At 38.1% G+C, this 25,556-nt stretch overlaps 1 protein-coding gene across 5 annotated transcripts in view; it reads left to right on the top strand.

Annotated features, from left to right (window-relative positions):
* Nucleotides 1–5,329: 5,329 nt before the first annotated feature.
* Tinag (tubulointerstitial nephritis antigen) overlaps nucleotides 5,330–25,556 on the top strand; it is a 96,600-nt gene continuing 76,373 nt past the window's right edge. For all 5 annotated transcript variants that reach the window (XM_010628940.3, XM_010628942.2, XM_010628939.2 and 2 more), the window contains exon 1: nucleotides 5,330–5,803. In XM_010628940.3, the coding sequence (XP_010627242.1) occupies nucleotides 5,449–5,803 (355 nt within the window). In that variant the 5' untranslated portion in view covers nucleotides 5,330–5,448. The remainder of the gene's footprint in view (nucleotides 5,804–25,556) is intronic.

Below are 25,556 nucleotides of genomic sequence, written 5' to 3'. Positions count from 1 at the left end.
TTAGTTTTAGGAAGATTACGTTTGAGACAATTGAACAACATTGAAGCAAACACATCCAGTATTCAGATAAAAATATGTGTAAAGAATTTGAGGCAAAATCTAGAGCAGTAGTGGCAAACCAATGGCATGCATGTTATTGTGTTTTTCTTTTAAGAAATGTGGAGTTATTTTTCTAAAATAAAACCTCAGTTTTTAATTCTAATTGCAGTGCTGGTACTTTGTGATAAATAAGTGAGTTTTGGGTTATAATTTGGCAGTCAGGTTCTAAAATCTTTCCTGCCACCGATTAGACTAAGGATATAGGTTTTTGAAAGGTATCATAGCTAATAAGTAGATAAGCAAATAGCATAGCCATTAATCATTAATCACATGAAACTTGATGCCTAAACCCTGAAATATGGAATGATGTGAGAATATTCTTTTCCTGGTAATGGCTTTGTTTTTAATGTTTTGAAAAAGCAATGGAATTCCAGTCATTCTTACCCTTTGCTTTTAAAATCATGCTTACTATTAAATCAATCTCAATGTGACTATCTATTCTGAGGCAAACTCCTTAAGCGGTAAGGCATCTGGGTATCCTTCTTGAATAGTAGAGGAGCCAACTTCAACCCATAAAAGACAAAAAAAAAAAAAAAACACCTCCAAATAATTATGATTCAAACTTTGCTGCTAGTTTCTATCTCCCTTGAAGTGATATCCCAAACTTAAATTAGGAGTTATTTTGAAAATTGCTAAGAGAGGCCCTTTGGTTACACAAATGTACAATAAAAACATAGGTCATTGTCAATAACCGTGAAGCAATCTCAATGTCACCATTTTAGACTCAGGAGCGATGGCAGCCATTTGGTGATGCAGATTGCCTGTGGTTGGAGCAGACTTCATACTGCTGCAGATTCTGTTGCTTTGCGGGACAGAATCTGACTGAATCTGACATGAGTTCAGCCAGCCCTTGAGTGTTGTCATTCTTACTCAGAGGATGTGTGTATCGTAGCTGAACAGTTAGTTGCTAGATGCCTACTCCCAGACTCTGAGTTCAGTAGCACAATATTCAGGCATGAAGTTTGCACCATGTTGTAAGAGAGGTAAAACAAGCAAGTAGTTTGAGCTGGCTCAGTCTAAGGTTGTCTAAACTATTGATGTTCTCCACACCAATAGCCTATGTGTTGGAAACATATTGAACTGATATAGTGATTGTTCCACCCATAAACTGAGTTATGAAAGGATCAAGGGGACTCTACAGGGAGTGCCTGAAAGATAGAGTGGCTCTGTTTGTTTCTAACACTCACATGCTCTCTTCTCAGAGATTACATGGGATTATGTGTGGTGCATTGTTTCCCTCCGTATTGTGATAAAGGATGTGTTTACTTATTTTGGTCTTGGTATCACAGATTTGTAATCTTTTACAGAGTTTTTGTCTTTGTCCTGTACCTTTTTTGTGATAGTGAAACAGTTCCCTCCCTTCTCTCCGTCCCGGTGTTCACTGCAGCAGCTGCTCAAGACCCAGCCTTTTCAGTCAGCTGTGCTTTCCATCTAGTGGTAGAGGAAAGGACCCAGGACACACCCTCTCTGCCATGGCCTGGTGAAGTAGCTGCTTTCCGTGAGACGGGGGCCTGTGTGTGCCTGGACTATCATCCACCCCTACCCACACGCATCCAGGCCTTCACTGCATTTTATTCATTTTGTGCTGATCAAATGTCCTCATGTTGGAATAGCTTGCTACCACCATCTCTAGAAGAAAATGGAATATGAACACCCTGAGGAAACCCACTCATGAATACAAACCCTCTTCTCTTCTACAAAGGGAAGGAGTATGATTACTGAATGTTAATAGCTCACTGGAGATTAGAATTTAAGATGAGACAAGATCTGCTTAATGCATTTATTATCTGAAAGTGAATGATAGGAAGAGGAGGGGCAGGGCGATGAAATGATTTAGAGTGGAAAATGACATATACTGCCTGCCTATTATGTATCTGGTACAGAAGCTTTTCAACTGTTACATTTTCAATTTAACAACTCAATATAAGAACAAAATTATACCGCAGTTAAAAGCCCCTACCACTAATAGATGGGTGAATAGTAAAGTTAGTTCATTTAGTCATTGTGTTTCTTGAGTCATAGACAGGAAGTCTACTATCCACATGTTGGTTCCGAGGTAATTTAAAATCATAATTAACCCCATCATGCCCGATAAGTATCAAAAGAATTCCAAGAATAAAGGCATGGTGGGGTGGAAAGTGGAGAGCATTTTTCTAAATTAAAATGGAAGAGAAAGTGGATAACTACATACAAGTGTATGGCATGAGTCACTTTTCTAAAACAAGGAATTCAAAGGACAGATCACAACCATGAAATGTGTGCAGGTATCGTGCCTGTACCTTTGAAATTAAGAGGCAAAAGACAAGGGTAAGTGAAAAAATGGGACATGTCTTGAGCAAGTGACTCCAGGACATGCTTTTCAGCTGACTCCACCTCTTTCTACAGCAGTGAAATCATGCTTTCTATGAGACTAGTTTAACTTTCAGCTTTTATAAATTTACTTCCCAGGTGATTCTGATCTGCAGCTATTGTGAAAACCACTGGATTGGGAGTCCTGAAGTGAGACCACAGATTTGAAAAAGAAAAGGCCTTAGAGTTGATGAAGTTAGGGTTCCAAACCTGGCAGTGATTCCTCAGGCTGAAAGTCCACTCAAATGTGGATGTCAGAACCAGCTAGTAGGAGGGAAATGTGGATACCAAGGATGGAGAAGCTCTAGCTAAGGTTTCCATTAGACATTTCCATCCAAACATCCCATCAGAAAATCAAACAACAAATTCCAAATATTTAAGAGCTCAGCTAAGACAAAAGTCCAAAAATTCATGACGGCATTAATTCTATGGTCTCACAGACCATCTCCACCTGTGTTCAGTAGATCTGGCAGAGGAGAAGAGAAGGCAAATTACAGGATTCATTTACTTATAGGGGAATCTTTTAGGTTCAGGTACTGTTCTAAATACTGAAGGCAATGCAATTGACAGACTAAAAAGAATTTTAAGATCTTGTATAGCTTACAGTCTGGAGAGAAAATGCCAGAAATAAATAAGACCAATGAGTGAAATGGAGCATGAGAAGTTGTCATTTAAGATGGGGAATATGGACAAGGCCTCTCTGAGAAAATTCCATCAAAAAAGAAAGAGGTGTGATGCGGAGCCGTGTTGATGTCTGGTAAAGCAATTCCAGGCAGAACAGCATGTGCTGGTCCTAGGCCAGGAGTAAGCCTAGCGTATTTGAGGAAGGGAGAGAAGCCTACTACAAGGATGGGATCAATATAAGCAAGAGGTAAAGTGTAAGCTGAAGTCAGACAGTAAGGTTGGTCTTATATGGGGTCCGCTGATTGGTGGCTTTTCAAGTGATTCAGTGCTAGAAATCTGAGGGAAGATGAGGTGGGAGGCATAGAGCCTTGGAAAATGTTGAAAATATTGGTAAAACCACCCTACATATGATCATTAGGAAGGGAAGGAAAGGAGTACCAGGGAGGGTAGAGAAATTGGGAGCCTTATGTAAAAAATGACCGGAGAATAAGGAGGGAATGAAATCACAGAAGGCAAAGGAGGAAGAGAGGAAAGCATTTCTAGGTGAGGATAGACTTAATGATTAAATGATTAACATTCCTTTAGCACATGTGATGGGCTAAGCATTTTGTGCGATCTCATTAAGCTCCCTTCCCTTCTGTAACATCATCTAAGTTGTATTATTACACTATCATCAAAATTTTGCATGTGTAGAAACTCGAGCATCGACAGAGTTGTCATTCTCCCAGAGCCGTGCAGTCAGTGTAGAAGTAGGATGCAAATTCCATTAGTCTAACTATTCTCTCTCTGTTTCCTCCCAGATATACTGAAGAATAATTGGCTAATAAAAATAATATATAAACAAAGTGTACAACTTCACATATCTACATAAACATTGTGGAATAATCACCATAATCAAGGTCACGAACCTTAGTTCACATAATTGACCTCTTTTTTTTCCCTCCCTCCCTCTCTTCTTTCCTCCATTTTTCTTTCTTCCATAGTCCACTTCAGAGTTCCCTCTTAGGGTGCCGCAGAAGATTTATGTGCAACAAAGATGGACACAGCTCCCTGGATGGGCCATTGGGTGGTCACTGGCAAAAGGAGTTGAGGAATAGGCAGCATTCTGCAGTAGTTCGTGACAAAGGAACTGCTGTTAGTTGTCAGACTGAAAGGACGAGGGGGATGTGGGTAGCGACACAAGGGTGACAAAGAACTGAGAAATGCAGACTTACACCTGTTTATACCCTGAGAGGGAGGCTCAAGATGAAGGTGGCACAGTAGGAATCAAAGTATGAGAGGAAAAAAGATAGGGAGCAAGGTCAGGGACAAGTATGACAGTTTGAAGTCTTGAAATAACCTAGAGAGAAGACTCTTCGCTTTAGAGAAAATAGGGAGAATCGAGGAAGTGGATCCCAAGGTCATAGAGCCAATTAAATAGTGGCTCAGGGGCCAGAGTCCATGTTTCTGATTGTTGAGATTTCTGGCTGACTCATCTGCTGGTTATTTATCCTCCATCCTAGCGGGGGTTGGTGTGGTTAATAAATAAATACAGCCTAGGAAGACCCAGTATAGAGTGCAGATCTACAGAAATACTGAAGACATCTTGACTTTGGAGTTTACTTCACAACCCCTTCTCCCCCAGCTTGTTAGTCGGCAGAACTGACTTTTCATGACCATCACCTGCCTCCCGGAGACTGTGGGTTTCCACTGATGCTAAGCAGGAGCTCAGTAGAGAGAACGAAGGTCATCTTCAGGGAATCTGTAGTTGAATCAGGCTCCACAGCACCTTGAAATAAAAATGCTTTGGTAGGTAAATGGGGCACAGATGGGAGATCAAGTCAGCGCGCATGGGAATGATTTAGAGCAACTGCTATGGATATGGCAGCTCCTAGCAGGCCACCTCAGGATGGTCTGATGTGTAGTTGCAGCCCACGTAAGAAATAAATTATTGCAGTTCTGACTTTTGAATTTCCGGGCCCTTGACAGTGGTGATCTCAGCCATAGTGCAGACCATGTATACTCCGGGGAGGTTTTGATTTAAGAATCTAGAGCTTGGGAGGAGGGATATTCAATGTATCATCTATGCACACGATTTTAGGTACATATTTTGATGGCATAGCAGTTCTGCTTACATGATATAAAATAAAAATTTTTAACTCTGAAGGCATTACAATAGTCTGTTTTTAATACTTGAATTATCTTGGGCAAACATTGAAATTCCTGATTAATGTTTAACTCTAAGAGTATGCTCAGTTCAAGCAAAGGGTCAGTTTCAGGGTTCAGGCTGAGGTGTCTTGACGATTAGGTTTCAGGCTGCAGGGAGAAGCCCCAGTACCAAGGGTGATCGGATATCGGATATAATCGGACGTGAAAACTGTCCCCAACCTCCAGACAATGTGGATCAGATATAAGATCTTAATCTTTTCTTACCTGACTACAGAAATCTGCATGGAGAAGCACTATTTATCTCAAAGGGAAGTGGAGCGAGGAGCCTACTTCACCAGGAATCACACCGTTTTGGAAAGCATTCGATTCAAAAGAGCCATTTACCAAGGACAGTACTGTACAAGTTTCGGTTGTTGTGAAGACAGAGATGATGGCTGTGTCACTCAGTTCTATGAGGCAAACGCATGGTGCTACTGTGACAGATTCTGTGAAAGGGAAAACTCTGATTGCTGCCCTGATTACAGGTCCTTCTGCCGAGAAGAGAAGAAGTGGCCTCCTCCCACAAAGCCTTGGTATCTGGAAGGTAGGCTTGGGGAATGTGTCCCAGTTCATAATAAGACCTGTCATTTCTTTCCCTCTTTTGCCCCTTGCTTTCTACTTTTCTGCCTGCCTCCCTCTCCTCTTTTCTGCCTTCTTCCTTCTCCCCTCCCCTCCCCTCTCTTCATTTCTCTTCTCCTCCCCTTTCCTTTGTTTTTCTTCTTCAGTGAAATGCAAATGCTTACTGACTGTGATCACCAAGGCAAACATTTCTGGGTTGTTGCAGTGCATCTGTTCAGATGCTCAGTTATCTCTGTTGCCCTGGCACCTTTGGGAAAGATCAGGTATAATAGCAGTGACTGCAGGTCTGGACCCTGTTTTGAGCACTCTTGCAACTTGTATACGGATTGAAACTCTTTTTTTTTTTCTTCATAAAATGTGTTGACATCAGAACTATCAAGTGTTTTTTCTTTTTTTTGAGTGAAACCTGTTAGGGAAACTCATGAAAATTATCAGGCTGGTAATGTGCAGATTCCTGAAATGGTTTAGTCATTTTATGGCATTACTTGGCCTCTAACATTACAATCTGTGACATTAGTACTGCCATTAAAACCAAGATAAAAACAAAATAAAGTCCCTTGTCCTACCTAAGTAATATCAAATAGATCCTTCACATTTACTATTGTTTTATTTTTTCCATTCTGGAGATTTTAGGATTATTACAAAATAAGGAGAACTTCATGTTGAGCAAGTGTAAAAGCTTCGATGAACAAATGCACGTGACTCATAAAGGAGATGGCGGTGTTTACTGTACTGATCTAATTATATGAGGACGGGTATCGAGCAATTGATATAGCCAAACTCTGAGACAAAAGCAGACCAAAAACCCCTACGTAGACGTGTAGAGGAACCTTTGTCTTTTTCCTCTCATTACATCAAATCTCCACAGGAGAAGAGGAAATTCGGGGTTAATAGGAGCTCTTCACAGTACTGTAAATAGATGACTGTGCCTAGAAATTACAATGAGAAGACATTTTAGATGACAGGGACGTCATCTTTATTTCAAAATCTGTATGCTGTCGCCCTCCTTTTTATTAGTATCATCTTATCTGCAAAATTGATAGAAATGATTCTTTAAAAACATGCCTGTAGTACGATTTTCCACAGAATTGCCGTCTTCCCCAAGGTATTGCATTTTATCAGTGGAAAACTCGACAAACATTTACTTCACCCTACAGAGAGGCACACACTCCACTCGGAGTGAGAGGTCTAGTCCTTCTTCGACAGTTATTCACTGAGGATCTCTGTGGGGCTAGCAACGTACTTGGTGCTATCCCAGCAACGGGGAAAAAAAGACAAGACCCGATTCTCATGTAATTCACAATCAAATTAGGTAGAGGGTGTGAGATATGTAACAAGGCCACTGTCCAAATGCAAATTATGATATCTTTTCTGAAGAAAGTATTTAAGGTGCTGAAGAAAGTGTCATCGAATGGAACACTAGAATGTGAGATATTTGTGACATTCACCTGAGTGGGAAGTCCTGGGGGAGTCATTTAAGCTGAGGCAGGAGATATAAGGAATGAGGTGAGCTACAGCAGAGTTGGCAACTCATTGTTGCTGTTGTTAGATGAATGGGGTTTATTTATGAAATTGCATACATTATCTGGCAACCTTTCTTAACTCTCTTATTAAAAACTGATAATGCATTTTTATCACATTAAAGATTTCCATACCCAAGTCTCAAAGTAAGCATTATGTATAATGGAGAAATTGTAGATGTATTTCCTTTGGAACTAGTAACAAATCATGAATGCTTAGTATTTTTGCTACTATTTAAAAGGGAAGATTCTCTTTAATACTTGTTCTAGTTTAGATCTAAAGTGTCCCAGGGCCAGGGATTTAGCTCACTGGTTCTGCCGCCTGCCTTGCAAGTGCAAGGACCCGAGTTTGATCCCCAGCACAAAAATAAATAAATAAAGTGTCCCCCAAAAGTCTCATATGTTCAGAGGCGGGACTCTTGGAAGGTGACTGGATCACAGTATTAATCCAGCAAAGAGTCCCTAATTGGATGAACTGATAGGGGCCTGGCTGACAGAGGTCGGTCACTGAGGACATGGCCTGGAAGAGTATTCGTGCTCCCTTGTCTGCTCTTTTCCTCTGCTTCCTGGTTGCTGTGGGTTGAGGAGCTTTGTTCTGCCGTGTCCTTCCTGAGTGGAGTCAGCTAATTGTGAACTGAAACCACGAGCCAAAATTGACCTCTCCTTTTCTTTTTGGTACTGCGGATTGAATGTGGAGCCCTCACAGTGGGCTAAATCTCCTCTCTAATTTGTAATTCAAGGCAAGGTCTTGCTAAATTGCTCCAGTTGTCCTCAAATTTGCAATCCTCTTACCTCAGCCTCCCAGAATCTGGGATAATAAGCCTGTACCACTGAAGCCAGATAAACCGCTCCTCTTTTACAATGCAAATGTTGGGTATTTTGTTCAAGTGATGGGAGAGTGACTAAGATTACAATTTATAAGGAGATAAAACCTAATATTTTCAGACAAGTTGATGAACAAGATAGAAAATCATAAAAGCAACAGAAAGCAACACCAATATAAGGTAGAAGCATTTAAACAACCAAATGTTTTATTTTGAAAATCTAGGTTTCTAGCCAGGAGTGGTGGCACATGCCTGTAATCCCAGCACTCAGGAGGCTGAGGCAGGAGGATTGCTGTGAGTTTGAGACCATCCTGGGCTACAAAGTGAGTTCCAGGTCAGTCTCAACTACATAGTGAGACCCTGTCTCAAAAAACAAACAAACAAAAAACAACAACAACAAAAATTCTAGGTTTCTATCTACTTTTTAAACATCAGAAGATCTAGTAATTTGGGCCAACTGATTTTTAGGACAACATCAGCTAGCAATGTGTTGTTGATGGCTTCTTCCAATTTGCCCATATGTCCTACCTCTTGATATTTTCCACCTGAACCACTTCTCTTAATTTTCTGCCAAATGACTTGCAGAACACCTGCAGTTTCTGTGAGTAGAAATCCTCATTGTGGTTCAATTCTTGACTTGTACAATGGTACATAGAAACTTGCATTGTTACTGTTGCATTTAGTTTGTATTGATAGGAAGGCAATTCATTTGAAAATGCAAATGTTCTCAAAGTAAGTTAAAGTCTATATTATCAGTGTGGGATTGTTAAAAGAACTGGTGAATTCAAATAATGTGCTAATACATACTAATAACCTAATGATAACACATGGGATGTTGTATAGAAGTTTGTGCCCCAGCTCAGTTAAGGATCATATTTGTTTTGTAAGTATAGTCTTTAATAACATAATTGGCTTGGCATTCCTGGGAAACACACATATCACACCTTGCACACAGTAGGTACTTAAATAGACTTGTCCATATTGCATCTAAGTTTCTGCCTACTGAGCTTACTGTTGCTTTTCTGGCTAGCTAAGATTTACTGAGCACTTTCTACAGAGCCAACAACAGTTCAAACCCACTTTAGGTTTTTTTCATTCATTATTTTACTCCTCCTTGTTTAATAGGGTAGTTACTTTATATCAACTGCATAGGAAGCTGTTAGAGATTAGGTATGGATGTTTATTTATTGTGTGCTAATCATTTTATTGCTATATAATTTTGAAAAATAAATATATTTTCAGAAGCAGGATTTTTATACATGAGGTACTTACAACATTTATTTGTAAAGTACCAAAGTATTATTATTATTATTATTATTGAATTTTTTGGTACCAGGGATCAAACTTGGGCCTTTGCACTTGCAAGGCAGGCAGCGGAACCGCTGAGCTGAACCCCTTGCCCCAAAGTATTATTTTGTATCCATGGTTTTAATGGTTATTCTCATGTACCTTTGGAGGATGGAAACTAAGAATTTTGGATGTTATTTGAAACACATTATATATTTAAAATTATAGTAAACATAATAAGGGGATAAGAATACAGTAGTATTATAAACTCATGAGAAATTTGTAATATATACGGGTCAGAAGATTTGGGAATATGACACAAATAGATACCATTGTGAGTGTAATCAAGTACCAGATTTGTGTTTATTGTGAACAATAATATAACCTTACGATCTCAACTGGAATGTAAGGAATGTTAAAATGTTTAGTATTTATTTAAAAAATACTATGTACTAGAAGTGATTGTGTTAAATCGATGACTATCTTAAAAACATACATTTTTTTTTTCATTGAGTTTATTGGTACTTTTAAGGTATACAGTACAGTTACATTCATCACTGGGATCTTGTACCTTTACCTAATGTATCTTGATTCTTTTTTTTCCCCATTCCCCTGCCTTCCCTTCCCCCTGCTTTCCCTCCCCTCCTATTTTGAAGGACTTTGTTTCCAATATTTTTCATTTGCTTGTATTAATTCCATTCCCTTCTTTCCTTTCTCCTACTCCTCCCACTTCCCCTTTCCCTTTTTCCCTTTTCTTCCTATTTCACATGATCTATTATACCTTTTAGTCCTTATTTACACTTTCAGTTTCTCACATTAGAGAAACACTTTGGTATTTACACATGTGTGTCCTGTTTATCTCACTTAAGCATATTGCCTCAATAAAAATCACACATTTTTAACATAAAAGGATATTTTCCCAAGATTTTCTGTCCTTAGAGACCAGGTCTTGTCAAGCTTTCTGCTCCACTATTAGACAACTAGAATATGGCCCTCAAATTCCTTATGCATTTTAGCTATTCATACTCGATGTATCATATTTAAATCTCAGTCCATAAAACTGAGAAGGGTATGGCCCCTGCATTTTAGGGAGACTGTCTAGAGCACCTAGAGAGGAACACCTCACTGCTATTGCCTTGGTCTAAATGTAGCAACATGGCTGTGAAAACCATCAGGATAGATTGTGTTGTTTTGTGGAAATGCAAGGAATTACACTGAAGACAACTACAGCCATCTCCGAAAAACATTCAGAATCATCTGAAAGCAGAGGCTACCTAGATGTCTGCATTTTGATATACTATTATTTCAATTTAACATTATCTTTTGTTTCTTTGAAATGGGCTGTCACTACATGGCTTTGAATTCCTGGGCTCAAGTGATCTTCTTGCCTCAGTATCCCAAGTAGCTGAGATTACAGGTGTGGGCACCATTCCTGGCTTTAATTCAGTATTGTCTTGAGTCTCAGTACTGTGATACAAGCTGTAGAGTTCTTGATGTGCTAAAATGTATTTGAATTTTTCTTATTTAAGACAGAGTTCATTCAGAAATGCAATTGTTACCTCTTCAGTATCCAGTTTTGTGTGTGTGTGTGTGTGTGTGTGTGTGTGTGTGTGTGTGTGTTTTACTTGAGAGTTAGAATTTTGTGAAGACTTCAATTTAGGGTCATATTTTAGCTAGAACTTATGTTTCGGGCATAGTTTTTACCCTATTCATTTTGGGGAGAAGCAATTAATCATCTTATTTAGGAGCAAAAAGTTCACATTAGACTATAATTGCTCTCATGAAGATAACTTTCCCTTTTGTTTCATCTTGTGTTTGGAAGTAACTGGTTGAAAAGTAGAGAGTACTGTTCAAAATTTTTAAATGTGCAAAATGAACTAAAGTAAAAGACAAAGGTATTTTATATTATTTTGAATGTCTAAAGCATTTTTCTTTGACATGCTGTGCTATTCATTTACTGACCTAGTGGGTGTTCTTTTGTCAGTGACCAAACTACACAGTGATGTCTTATCCTGCCTGTCCTCAGAACTCTTTAGAACAATAATATAAAACTGCTTATGCCATCTTAAGGATTAAAAAATAAGTATGCTACTTTTATGTACGTTGGAAGTAGAACAGATCAGTAAATATCTTATTTCGTATTTTCCTCTTATGTCTGATGGTGACTTCCAGGAAATGGAGGATTTCAAATGTCAGAAACACACACACACACACACACACACACACACACACAGAGGCACATGCACACACACACATGCACACAGAATTTGAAACAAAGCCAGGGTATATGTTCTAGACATAATCTTTTCTTATAACAGATCTAAAGAAAAAAGTCTCGTATACCATCTGTGGTGAATAGATGTAAGTTAATTTAATATAAAAAAGTAGGTGAGCCACTGTCACATTTAAATTGGGTGAGTTATTTATTTTTTCACAAACTCCATCATATTATTATAAAAATAAATCACAATCCTAGTTCTTTCATATACACTGACTGTCACAAAAATATACATGGGTAACCTCTGTAAGTTTCACAAAGTCTTAAGTCATTGTCCTTTTTGGTGGTCTCACAACCACTTTGCATGAATACTTTATTGGAGGCTATGTGATAATATGACAAATATAGGACTGTTATCCTCATGATGGACATCAGGAAGGACAAACCCTCCTACTTGGTATGTGACAAGGGACACATGACAAAGGTCAATTCAAGGGCACCAAGTCTATTCCTCTGCTGGGTATCTTCCCAAAAGAATTCTCACCCATGTTTATAGTGGCACAGTTTGTAACAGGCAAAACTTGAAAACAGCTCAATTGCCCATCAATTGGAGACTGGGAAAACAAGAAAATTTTTGTTTTTAATAAAATGGAATACTACTCAGCCATAAAGAATGAGAAACTAGAGAGATTTATAGCTAGGTGGATGCACATTGAGGCCATACTCTTAAAGTGAAATTAATAAGTCACACATTTGTGAATACTGAATAGTTTCTCTGGGGTGAAAAAGTAAAAGTGTAAATAAGGATTAAAATGTATAATTGATTAGGAAGAAAAATCTAAAACAGTAGAGGAAGTGGGAGGGATAGGGGAAAGGGAAAAAGGGAAAAAAGAAAGTATGTGAAAAGGAAAAACATGGAAACAATGTCTTTGTAAACAGAGAAGGGAGAGGGGCTGAGGGGAGGGCTGGGGAATGGGGAAAAATAAGAACCTGATAAGTCATATAAAGGTACAAGATGCCAGTGATGAATGTAGCTGTGTTGTATACCTAATAAGTACCAATAAATTTAATAAAGACAAAAAAACAAGTCTAGAGTATAGAATTTTGACTGTCTGAGATACCTATTAACTGTGGGGCTCAAAGGTAGGATGTGACATTGAAATTTTTAGCTAACCCACATAAATCCAATGTAATTTTTATAGGAAAGAAGGAAATTTGTTATATATAAAGAACAATGTCATAAATTATATTTAAACATTTTTATGAAATATAAGGACTAAATTAATCACTGATAAAATTTTTGAACATATGGAGTATTTTCTGCTCTTTATCAGACATACATTAGTTTGGTATAAATTCTTACAATTTATTACAGGATAATTCATATTTTGGAATAATTTTTTTCTCACTGAGTTTATTGGTACATTTTAGGTATACAGTACAGTTACATTCATCACTAGGATCTTGTACCTTTACATGACAGGTCTTGGTTCTCATTTTTTCCCCTTATCCCTAACCTCCCTTCACTCCTCCCCGCTTCCCTATTTACAAACATTTTATTTCCATTTTTTCATTTTCTCATTTTTTTCTTTTCCCTTATTCCCTTTCCCCTACCCTTCCCACTTTCCCTACACCTTTATCTCTTTTCTTCCTATTTCACGTTGTCAATTATACCATTCGGATCTTATGTACTATTATAGTTTTTCACACCAGAGAAATATAAATATTCAGTATTTACACGTGTGGCTTATTTATTTCTCACAGGAGTATATCCTCAATATGTATCCATTTTCCTATGAATGACTCTAATATAAACCCAATATAATTTACCCAGCGAAAGCTTCTATCCATTATGCTGATAACAGGTCACTACTTTTGCCAGTGGAAACCCATTTCTGACATCTGTTTTACTAACCTGTAGTGATGCAAACTGGGCGATGGAGGGAGCACTTGCAGCAGCTGTCCTGAAGCCTGGCCTCTCAGAATCAGTGTGACTGGGTACCTGTGGGTTGTAGATTTCAGACTAGAGTGCGTAACTGTCTTCCCCGCAGCGCAGACAGACCAGCCCGGATATTTATAGCACTCTGTGACAAGTGTTTCAAAATCAACCACAGACAAGATGATAGGGACTTTCCCCAATTCAGCAGGACCGGCTGTTTCACTCTCCAAATATTTGATTTGCCTAATTTCGTTTTACAGGCTGTTTAAATTGAAAAACTCCTGTAAGTTTCTCGTTTTGTGTTGTACATTTTGGTCAAGATTGCATGCGAATAATCTATTTGATGAACTTTCTGGGAAGTGCTTCAGCCCGTAAGGGTTCTTTCTCTTTCAGCTATCATAGTTTCCAACCTGCTTCCTTCTGGGTTATTGCTTACATTCTCCCTCTCGAGGGCCGAGTTCTGCCTTTTCTGTTTCCCTCGAGCTCTTCACCCTGTACTCCTCTTCCTCTTACAGATGTATCATCAGTTTAGGAAATGTGTTTTTTTGTATGTCTCAACTTAAAAAAAAATGAGACGCACCCCTGCAGTGCGATGGTTCCTAGCCAGTTGCTATCTTACTTTCTTGGTACTGTTCATTGCAAAAATATTTGAAAGAAAGATTTGATGCCTAACATCTTCATGACCCATTCCTGTAGGCTGTCACTTTCTGCTCATCCACAGAAAGCTCTTTTGGTAGAGTCAAGAGCACTTCCTCATTCTTTCTCTCTCTCTCTCTCTCTCTCTCTCTCTCTCTCTCTCTCTCTCTCTCTCTCTTTTTTCTGGTACTGGGGATCGAACTCTGTCCTTGAGCTTAAGAGGCAGGCACCAGAACCACTGAGCTAAATCCCTGGCCCCTCATTCTCAAACACAGTATTCAGGTGTCTGTTTTCTGCCCTTGACCTCCTAGCAGGACTGTACATGGCTGGCCATTTTGTTTGCTCAAAAACACTTTCTCCCACTGCTTCCCTGACACTATCTCCTCCCAAATTCCTGCTGCTCCTTCCTGGTGTCCTCTTCTAAATGTCTGTCAGCTGGAGTGTTTTGATTTAGCTCTAGACCACAGTCTCTACCTATATGTGCTCCATCTAATGGACACTCACTCTCAGGTTTAAAGAAATATGTATGTATGTTGGTATTTTCCCAATTTATACTCAGGCCTTGACATTGGACTTCCATAAATTACTGTCAATTTGACGTCTCCATGAAGATGTTCCATCTAGATTTAATCTAAATCTGAACAGAACTCTAGATTTCTGTCTTTTTTTGCAGCGCTAGACATTGAACCAGGGGCTTCACATGTGGCAGACATGTGCTCTACCACTGAGTTACAGTCTCAGCCCTAGGATGTAGGGAATAGGGAAAGGGGAATGGGACATTACTGGAACCTCTGCAGTAAGTCCTAATCTCCTGTGAGCCACTACAGCATTAATTAATACATAGACAGAAAAGATAGAAGAAAGAGGACTTAGAGAAGAAGCTGAGCTTTGGGCCTGATCAGTGCTGCTCTGGGCAGCAAAGAGGAAAGCCCCCGAGCTTGACACACCTTTATGCAGAACATCAGGAGAAACAAATGTAGCAGATGACTCAGGGCAGAGAGTTCAGTATGGAAAGTAACGAATATAAAAAGTGACTCAGAGCCGTGGTGACAGGAGCCCAGGACAACGGGGAACTATGCAGCTGAAGATTTTGCTCCTCTCCCAGGACATCTTCAGCTGGTGTGATCTTGTCCCAGAGCATCACAACATCACTGGACCACTGAGGTCTTAGCTTTGACCAGGGATGAAAACGGATTTATGTCTCAATATGCTGTAGCTGGCCTGTAGGCAGGAAAACTAGGCCCTGATCATGATAATTGTGAAATGATTTCCCCCCCCAAAATATGCAGATTTGCTCCTGACACTAGGACTCTTGTGTTTTTGCCACATTCTAGTCCCTTATTTTAGTGATGGTTTTACTACCTTTCTACTTCTCAAACCAAAATCCCATTGAGATATCCTTGATTCCTTTTCTTACCTCTCACTTCCACAGACTCACGCCACGATTTTGCTTTACTTCCAAATTTTAATTGCCCATTTCTGTCTTCAGTAGTATCATTCAAAACCTTCATTCCCCTGGGGAACCCCATCCTAGCCAGCACAACATGCATCTTGAGGGCAAACAGTAGGAAAGAGATGTTTTGAGTAAATCTTATAGATCATGGCAAGAAGTTTGATTTTATTATAAGGGAAGCAACTTGGGGATTTTAAGTAGGAGGTGAGATTGTAGATAGATAGATAGATAGATAGATAGATAGATAGATAGATAGATACCTTTCTTACTCTGTGTGGGGCATGAGGGATACCTTGGAGTGAGGAGGATTGAGAGCACTGTGTTTCTATCGCAGAGAAGCCAGTGTTTCACTGTGCCCACAGCTTGACTAAGGACAGGTGTTGTTACCAGACTTTGAGGTGCTGGAGTCTCCTTCTGGAGGTGGATTCCAGGTTCTTTCTGTCTCAAACAAAGAGTTGAGTGAAGCGAGCAAAAACGGTGACAGAGTTTCATATTTATTTGAAGTAGGAAAAATTAAAAGTGAAGGGTAAGGGAGAAACTGGCTCTACAGAGAGAGTTTGGGCTAAGTAAAAGAGAAGAAAAATAAAAACAAAAATGTATAACAGAAATACACCCCGGGGGGGGCACAGGGCAAACTATTATGAAAAGGCAAAAGAGCCAGCACTTAATGGCATCTCGTCCTTTTATTCATTGTATGTATTGTGAGTTCTCATGAGAAATCCACATACAGAGTCCTGAGGATTATTTGACACATGTGTCCTGGGTGTAGTCACACTTACTCCTCTAACCAGCTTTGCCATGCTCTGTCTTGCTGCCTTAATGTGACTGATTATGATTTTGTGTGAGGTGGGTTCTGTTTTTGCCTACACAGTGTGTCGTCAAGCTCTACACAACTGAGTCATGAAAGGTGTTGCTAAAACTCATACTGTTAAACCCTTCTGGCTTTGAGGTGCTGGACTGGTGCCTGTGCAGGGCTGCTTTCAGCCGTGAGACTCAGGTTAGAAGTGAAGCTTTCCATGATGGCCTCGAAGAAATAGTAGGCTGGCTCCATCTCAGACATTTTTCCAGGTTAGTAGCTGTGCAGCTGCATGCGGAGCTGCACAACCCCCATGACAATATAAACTGAACTAGACCATGTAACCTAAACAGGTGAAAGACAGGATAACAATGGAAGCTGCCACCCTACCTGGGTGTTGCTCACAGTGCAGGTTCGAAGTCTGTGCCATTTTATAAAAAGCTGTCTGTGCAGGGGTAAAAAGAGGTAAAGGCCAGCTTAGTGTTGGCCCTCACCACCACTGAGAGCAGGTGAGCCTGATCCCAGAGATATTCTGCTGTAACGGGGGACCCAGAGACTGAGACATTTGCTTAGGGGGGATACCTTTGATACTGGGTGTTGTGAGGACCTGGATCTGGAGAGAACTACAGAGAACTAGGGTGCAGCTAAAAATCCTGGTTATCAACCCAGACAGGCTTGGGTTTTCACCTCCACAACCGGGGGTCCTGATAGGACTGTGATCTAGAGAGCGACTGGGCACTGGGAAAGGTGAGCGATGGTCTGAGTGGCCCTGGCTCTGGCCTCTGTTTCTCCTTCCCACTCTGGGGAAGTGCAGTGCACTGTATCACTGACTACAGTGCAGAGGGAACTGCAAGCAGAGAGAAACCTGGAAAACCCAGGCAGCTGGCTTGTGCAGGCTTCACTGGGGTGGGGAAAAATGTGGAATCAGCATAGGACTGCACCAGTCTTGAAAACTGGACACCACTGAGATTGAAGGCTGAAGGAAGACTGGGGAAATTGCTCCAGAACGAAAAGAACCTCACAAAATGCTGGGAACGAAAGGAGCCGTCAACTGAAGAGAAGGAAAGGGTACAGCTTTTCAAGGAGGCTGTAACAGGCACACAGCCTTGGGCCTGTGACGGAGACCAACCTGAGAGAGAACGCAGAACTGAAGGCAGAGGCAGTGATAGGGTATCCACTGGAAGCCTGAGGTGGAGTCAACAAAGTCAGTAGTTCTCATTCTACCCCGTGTACCTAAGCACACCAGAGCTCTGAGGATGGTGATTCCAAGATGGCGGCACGGACCATATGCTGTGAAGGACATTTATCATCAGAACAGGACAATTTTTTTTTTCTATTCTAGTTATTTTTGCTTGTTTCTCTTTTTAAATATTAATATATTTTTCTCTCTGCATTTTTTGCTTGTCTATTGGTATTTCATTGAATATAATTAAGTTTGGTCTTTTTTATAGATTTGTATCAGTATACAGATATCTGTATGAGTTTCTCTAGTAATAGAACACTGTAAGGTTTTTAGTCATAGGTTCCCATACCAAAGGTCACTTGCTAAGTATATCCTGCCTTCTGGGACAGTCACTTCAACAACTGGATACAATCCTCTAACCTTTTCTCACCTGGTTAACTTTTTTTCCTTTCCTCCTTTCTCCATATTCCTTCCTATACCTTCTGTCTTTCTGCATTCCTACTTTCTTTTTAACTTTTTCTTTTTTTTTTAACTTTATATCTTTTTTGCTCCTCTCCAGATACAATATTAGTTTTTTTTTTTGGTACCAGGGATTGAACTCCGGTCCCTGTGTTTGCAAGGCAGGCCACCGAACCACTGAGCTAAACCCCCGCACAATACAATATTAGTTTTAATCTGAATATAATTAACATTCAATTCTCTCTAGCCTATATACTATACTAATCTTTTTGACTTACGTGGGGGTAGTGAAGTTGTAGAGACTTTCTGAACAAGTTCTCAACTACCAGATCATATATGGTTACATCTTCTCAATTTATGTTTCCTTTTACCCTCACAAATAAACTCCCAAAGATCTTCTTACTCTTTTCTGGACATAAAATAGTATCATAAAAAAATCTATTATTTATCTTTCTTACATTTTCTGTTTCTTTGTTTTTTCTTTCTTTTCTTTTTTCCTTTGTTTTCTCTTTTCTCCAAATCTGCAGCCTGATTTTATCATTGTTATTCCTTCATATTTCAGAGCTATCAAAAGTGTTGAAAAGAAATTTAAACAAGTTTGATATCATGTATTGATTTAAGATTGGCTCTTTGGCAGTTGATACTACTAGTAATTTTTCTCTCCTAGTAGAATCTCTCTGGGGACCAATCCTCCTACTCTGACAAACTTGAGTATGCATTGGTACCCTGAATTATTTGCAAAGCCAAGAGCATATGACTGAGAGAAATCCACTGGCTCAACACATCTGTACTACAGTGAAAGGGCTTCCTATTCCACTGTACATACAACCTTCAACCTGAAAAATGCAGTCATCGTGAGAAACAGAGCAACAAGATGTCTTCAAAAATGTATAACTCCCCTAAAAAGATTTCTCAGACAGTGAAGCAGATGAATCTATAGGAAAAAAGATATAAAAGAAAGATATAAAAAAGATAAAATATATGAAAATGAATCAAGCAGAAATCCTGGACATGAAAAACTCAATCAATACTTTTGTCAGTAGGCATAATCAGTCTGAAGGTTGATGTAATATATCATTTGCTCACAGATACTTAGAAAATAACAGAATGCAATCAGAAGATTATTCTAATCCTCAATGAGTAGAAGAGCAAACCTAATGATTATTAAAAGCAAGGAAGGGTTACAATTTGAATCTAATGATATAAAAACATTTATTCACCCAAATTATAGCAGAAATTTTTCCAAATGTTGATACTGAATTTGGTAAGCTACATGAGGCATTTAGAACCCCAAATAGACACGGTCAGAAAAGAATCACTCTATGATACATCCTAATAAGAATCCTATAAATTCAGAATAAAGAGAACACACTCAAAGCTATGAGAGAAAAATGTCAAATATCAGAATAACAGCAGATTTCTCTACAGAAACTATAAAGCCCAAGAAAGCTTGGAGTAAAGATTTTCAAGACCTAAAGGAAAATAAATGCCAATTCAGATTACAGTAATTCCCCAATTTATGAATGAGTTCCATTCCTGGAGACAGTTCATAAATCAGATAGGTTAAGTCTAACAAAGTGAGTCTTATAAATCTTTCATACAAGTATACAATGTAAAGCATAAAAAACCCAAACACATAAAAATATAGTAATTACCTGACTGTGCTATTGTACTGTCCACTATCATACAGTGCGGCGAGCACAAGCAGAACAGCTGTGACAATGTCTGGCAGGTATGTGAGCTACTTCTGTGATTTGTTCACATGTATGACTATTTGTAATGCAGGGTCCATTCATATCTGTGAACATTTGCAATTCAAATGTTTGTAAGTCAGAGACTTATTGTACTATATGCTGCAAAATTACCCTTCAAAATAGACAGAGAAATAAAGTTCTTCTACAACAAAGACAAACTAAAAAACTTCAGGACTTGCAAACCAGTATTCTAAAAAATACTCAAAGGGGTGTGAATAAACTGTAATAGTACATAAGATCCTAATGATATAATTGACAATGTGAAATAAGAAGAAAAGGGTTAAAGGTGTAGTGAAAGTGGGAAGGGTAGGGGAAAGCTAATAAGGGAAGAGAAAAAAATATGAGAAAATGAAAAATGGAAATGAAGTGTTTGTAGGGGGAGGGAAAGAGGGGTTGAAGGAGGGAAGGGACAAGGGGAAAAAATGAGAACCAAGACCTGTCATGTAAAGGTACAAGATCCTCCCCAATAATGAATGTAACTCTACTGTATACCTAAAATGTACCAATAAACTCAATGAGAAAAAAACAAAACAAAAACAAAACAACTCAAGGGAATCCTAACCTGAGACAATGAGATCAACCAAATCACCCAAAAACCCTAGGGAAAGAATAAGTCTCATTGGGTAAGTAGTTAAACAAAAGAAAATAAAACAAAAAGAAATCATCACTGGAAAAACAATACAATGATGAAATAGTAAATACCTTTCAACAGTAACTATATGTAAATGGGCCTTAACTCCCCAATGAAAGATGTAGACTGTCAGCTTGGATCAAAGAGCATATTAAGAAAGAGAACAATTCATTGGTAAGAGATAATAATTATAAACCTATTTGTGGCCAGGGATTTAGCTCAGCGGTTCGGTGGCCTGCCTTGGAAGCGCAAGGACCCGAGTTCAATCCCCGGTATCAAACAAACAAACAAACAAAAAAACACCTCAAAACACCAAACATATTTGCACTGAAAGTCAGTATACCCACTTTCATAACAAAAAACTGCTTGACATAAAAAGACAGATGTATAGCAATAGTGGGGACATTAATCCCTCACAATCACAGATAAATAGATGAGTTAGACAAAACAAAACAAAACAAACTCTACACTGAAAGCCCAAGAATTAAACCACACCATAGAACAAATAGATTTAACAGCTATCTATAGAGTGTCTATTCAACAATATCATAATGTACATTCTTCTAAACTTCCCATGGAAATACATCCAAAATAGAACAAATTTAAGATGATAAAGCATGTCTCAATAAATACAAAACACTTGAATCAAGTTTTTGCACCCTGTCAGGTCACAACAGAATAAAATTAGAAATCAATAACAATAACAATAAAAAACAAAGCAGTGAAATGACACAGACAAATGAAGATTGAACAATACACTTTTGGGTGATCAATGCATCATTAAAGAAATCATCAAGAAATTTAAAACAGTATAGATTTAAATGACACTGGAGATATAAAATATTTTTGGGACACAAAAATGTTCTAACTGAATGTTCATAGCTGTGTGTGCTTACATTCAAAAAACAGAATTATCCCAAATAAGTAACCTAATGATGCATCTCAAGATCCTAGAAAAACAAGAATAGTCCTAGAATAACAAGAATAGTCCAAACACAAAACTAGTAAAAGGAAAGAAATTATAAAGATCATAGTGGAAATCGATTAAACTGGGACTCAACAATACAATCAATGAGTCAAACAGTTGATTTTATGAAAGGATAAATAAGATTGATAAACTCTTAGCCAAACTTGCCAAAAGAGGAGAAAACACCAGATCAAGATAGAAATGAAAAGGTGATTTAACAATAGATATTACTGAAATCCAGAAGATTATAAGAAACTATTTTGCTAAACTATCTTCCAATAATTTGAAGACTTTAGGAGAAAGGGATAACTCCTTAGACACATATAACTTACCAAAATTGAACCAGGATATCAAAACTGAATAGACCAATAACAGTTAATAAATTGATGCAGAAATAGAAAGTCTATCAACTAATAAAAGCTCAGGACCTGATGAATTAATCATCACCAAATGTTGCCATAACTTCTGAAAGGAATTAACACCACCACTCTTCAAACTTTTCCACAAAGTTGAAAGGGATGAAATTCAGCCAAACTCATCTTTGAAGCCAGCATTGCCCTGATAACAAAACTAGATAAGGACTCATCCAAAAGAGAAAACTACTGCAATGAAATTCCTCAATAAGACCTTCACAAATAGAATCCAATGACATTTGAATTTATATGCCATAACTGCATTGTTTTTATCCCTGGTATGTAAGGATGATTCAATATAAACAAATCAATAAATGTAATACAACACCTAATTAGGATCAATAATAAAAATCACATGATCATCTCAAAAGATGCAGGGTAATCTTTGACAAAATTCAACATCCTTTCATAATAAAAATCTTTATGAAAATAGGTGTAGAAAGACTTTACCTCAAATTAATAAAAAGTGCTTATGACAAACTCACAGACAATGTCCAGGTAAGTAGGGAAAGACTGATAGAATTCCTGCCATAGTCAGGAATAAGACAATGGTATCTGTCCACTCTTACTATTCCTCTTCAATACAGTACTCAAGACTTTAGCCAGAGAAACTGGGCAAGAAAAATAAGTAAAAAGGATACAAATAGGAAAGGAACAAGTCAAACTATTTTTATTGACATGATCATCAAAATAGAAATCCTAAAATACTCCATCAGAAGACTTAGAGCTAATAAACAAATTCAGCAAAGTGGCAAGATATGAAGTGCTAAATTGTAGTAAAGAAATGCACAGTAGTGGCACAAAAATAGACATGGTGTGGAATAAAAGATTAGACCAATGAAGCCGGGTGTGGTGGTGCACACCTGTAATCCCAGCACTTGGGAGGCTGAGGCAGGAGGATTACTGTGAGTTCAACACCAGCCTGGGCTACATAGTGAGTTCCAGGTCAGTCTCAACTACATAATGAGACCATGTCTCAAAAAACAAAATAAAACAAACAAACAAAGATTAGACTAATGAAACAGAATAAAAGAAACAGAAAAAAAAAAAACCTATCCACCTTCCGGCAGGTGAACTTTGACAAAGAGGCCAATATATGCTGGAGTAAAGATAGACTTTTTAACAAAAGGTGCAGGGTAAACTACTCATGCATACACAAAAGAATACAGCCAGACCCCTATCTCTCAGCCTATATTAACATGAAATAAAAATGGATCAAAGATCTAGGCATAAAAGCAGAAATGTTGAAAGTACTGCAGATACCATCAGGGGAACACTCGAATCCATAGGCATAGGCGGCACTTCTTGAACAGAACTCCGATACCATGAAAAATGAACACAGGCATGCATGTGTCACTGTAATGGAATGTCTTTAACTCTTTCAGGAAGATATCTAGAAGAGGGAGAACTGGGTGAAATAGAATTTCTAGTTTTAATTTTTTGCGGAATCCCCATTTTGATTTTCATAGTGGTTGTACTAGTTTACATTCCCACCAATCTTTGTAGAGGGGCTCCTTTCCCCCTGGATCCTCTCCAGCTTTTGTTATTTGATTTCTTCATGATGGCCATTTTTTTCTGCAAAAGATGGACCTTCTTTATTATTTTAATTTGTATTTTTCTGATGGCCAGTGATGTTGAGCATTACTTCATGTATTTATTGGGCATTTTTACTTCTTCTGTGGTTTCTGTTCATTTCACCTGACCATTTTTAATTAGGTCTTTCCTTTTGGAGGGTCTAAATTTTTTAGTTCTTCAGCTATTCTAGATATGACTCTTCTGTCTGAGGAATAGATAGCAATTTTTTCTTGTTCTATAGCTTTTCTTTTCACTTTTTTTTTACTGTGCAGAAGCTTTTCAAAATGATATGAATCCTACTTATTGATTTTTGCTATTTCTTGTGCAACCAGACTTCTGTTCAGAAAATCCTTGCCTATGACTATGACTTTTAAAGAGTTTTATGTATTTTATCTCATCAGGTTAAATGTTTTCTTTTAACATTTAGTTCTTTGATCTACTATGATTTTAGTTTAGTACATGGCAAGATTAAACCCTCTACACGTGGATAGCTAGTAGAATGGGTAAAAAATTTTATCAGCTACTGTTCTTACAGAGAACTAGTGTCCAGAATAAAGAACTCAATTTCCTAGTAAACAAATGGCCCAATTAAAAAAAAAAAACAGGCAAATGAAGTAAATAGACACATCTTTGAAGAAGAATTGTGAATGGCCAATCACACATACAACATGTTTGAAATCTTTAGCCATTCAGGCAATGAAAATAAAAATCACTCAATGAGTTGGTTTTACTGGAGTTAGAATGGCTATTATCAAGTACATAAAAACAACAAATGCTGTTGAAGATGCCAAGGAAAGATGAATCTTCTATATTTTTGGCAGTAATGTAAAACAGCACAACTACTATGGAAATCAGTATGGAGATTCCTCAAAAACCTAAAAGTAGGAATTCCATTTGACCCACCGACATCTCTCCTGGGCTTATTTCTGAAAAAGTTAAAGTCATCGTACTATCAGCAGTACATGCATAGCCATGTTATGAAAGCACAAATTACAACAGTTAATCCCTGAAAATAATGTAGATGCCATAGAGAGACAAGCAGATAAAGAAAATGTGATGTATACACACAATGGAAATTTATCCATCCATAAAGAGGAATGAATTCATGTCTTAGAAGGAAAATTAATGTATTGTGAACCCACAATGTTAAGTGAAATGTCAGACATGGAAAGTTAAATATCATAGTGTTTTTCTTCTATTAAAACACAAAATATCAATGAATTATAGAGTAAAATAAAGGAGAAATGGTAAGAAGAAGGCAAACTATTTGGAGATGGAAAAGGGGCTTGAGGAAAGGAGAAAAAAGAGGCTGATGGCAGGGAAAATGAATTGAAAATGATCAAAATATGATATACGCTGTTACCCCCAAATGAATGTATATATTATATGTCAGAACATAGCGATACAAACATGAAGCTTCCTCTTACTAGAGTTGGCTGTATTAAGAAGCATGTGGAGACTGGATAAAAATGATTTTTAAAAAGGTAAAATAGAGTACTACTCAGCCGTGATGAATGAGTTATTTATAGCTGAGTGGATGTGCATTGAGGCCGTACTCTTAAGTGAAAATAAGTAAGTCACAGATGTATAAATACTAAATAGTTTCTCTGGTGTGAAAAACTAAAAGTTTAAATGAGAATCAAAATGTGTAATTGGTATTGTGTAACAGGAAAAAAAGGTTTAAAAGAGTAGAGGAAATGTGAGGAGTAGGGGAAAGGTAAAAAGGGAAAAGAAAAATATGTGAAAAGGAAAAATATGGAAACAATGTCTTTGTAAACAGGGAAGGGTGGAGCAGGTAAAGGGAGGGCTGGGGAATGGGGAAAAATAATAGGCTGATAAGTCATATAAAGGTACAAGTTTCCAATGATAAGTGTAACTGTATTGGATCACTAAAATGTACCTATACACTTAATAAAAAAAGAAGCATGTGGCGAGAAAGAGGCAATACCCTTCTCCTACTCCAGGATTGGAGTATCAAACACCATATAGAAGGTGACTGGGTTCAAATACATAGCGATGCAGATTCATTAAGTAGAATATTGAGTGGCAAAACACTTTGGGCT

Source organism: Fukomys damarensis, unplaced genomic scaffold (assembly GCF_012274545.1).
Source record: "Fukomys damarensis isolate Sample0158 unplaced genomic scaffold, DMR_v1.0_HiC HiC_scaffold_14, whole genome shotgun sequence".
In the NCBI taxonomy this organism is placed as follows: domain Eukaryota; kingdom Metazoa; phylum Chordata; class Mammalia; order Rodentia; family Bathyergidae; genus Fukomys; species Fukomys damarensis.
The sequence above is the reverse complement of the archived record's forward strand: the minus strand, read 5'-3'. Positions and strand labels throughout refer to the sequence as shown.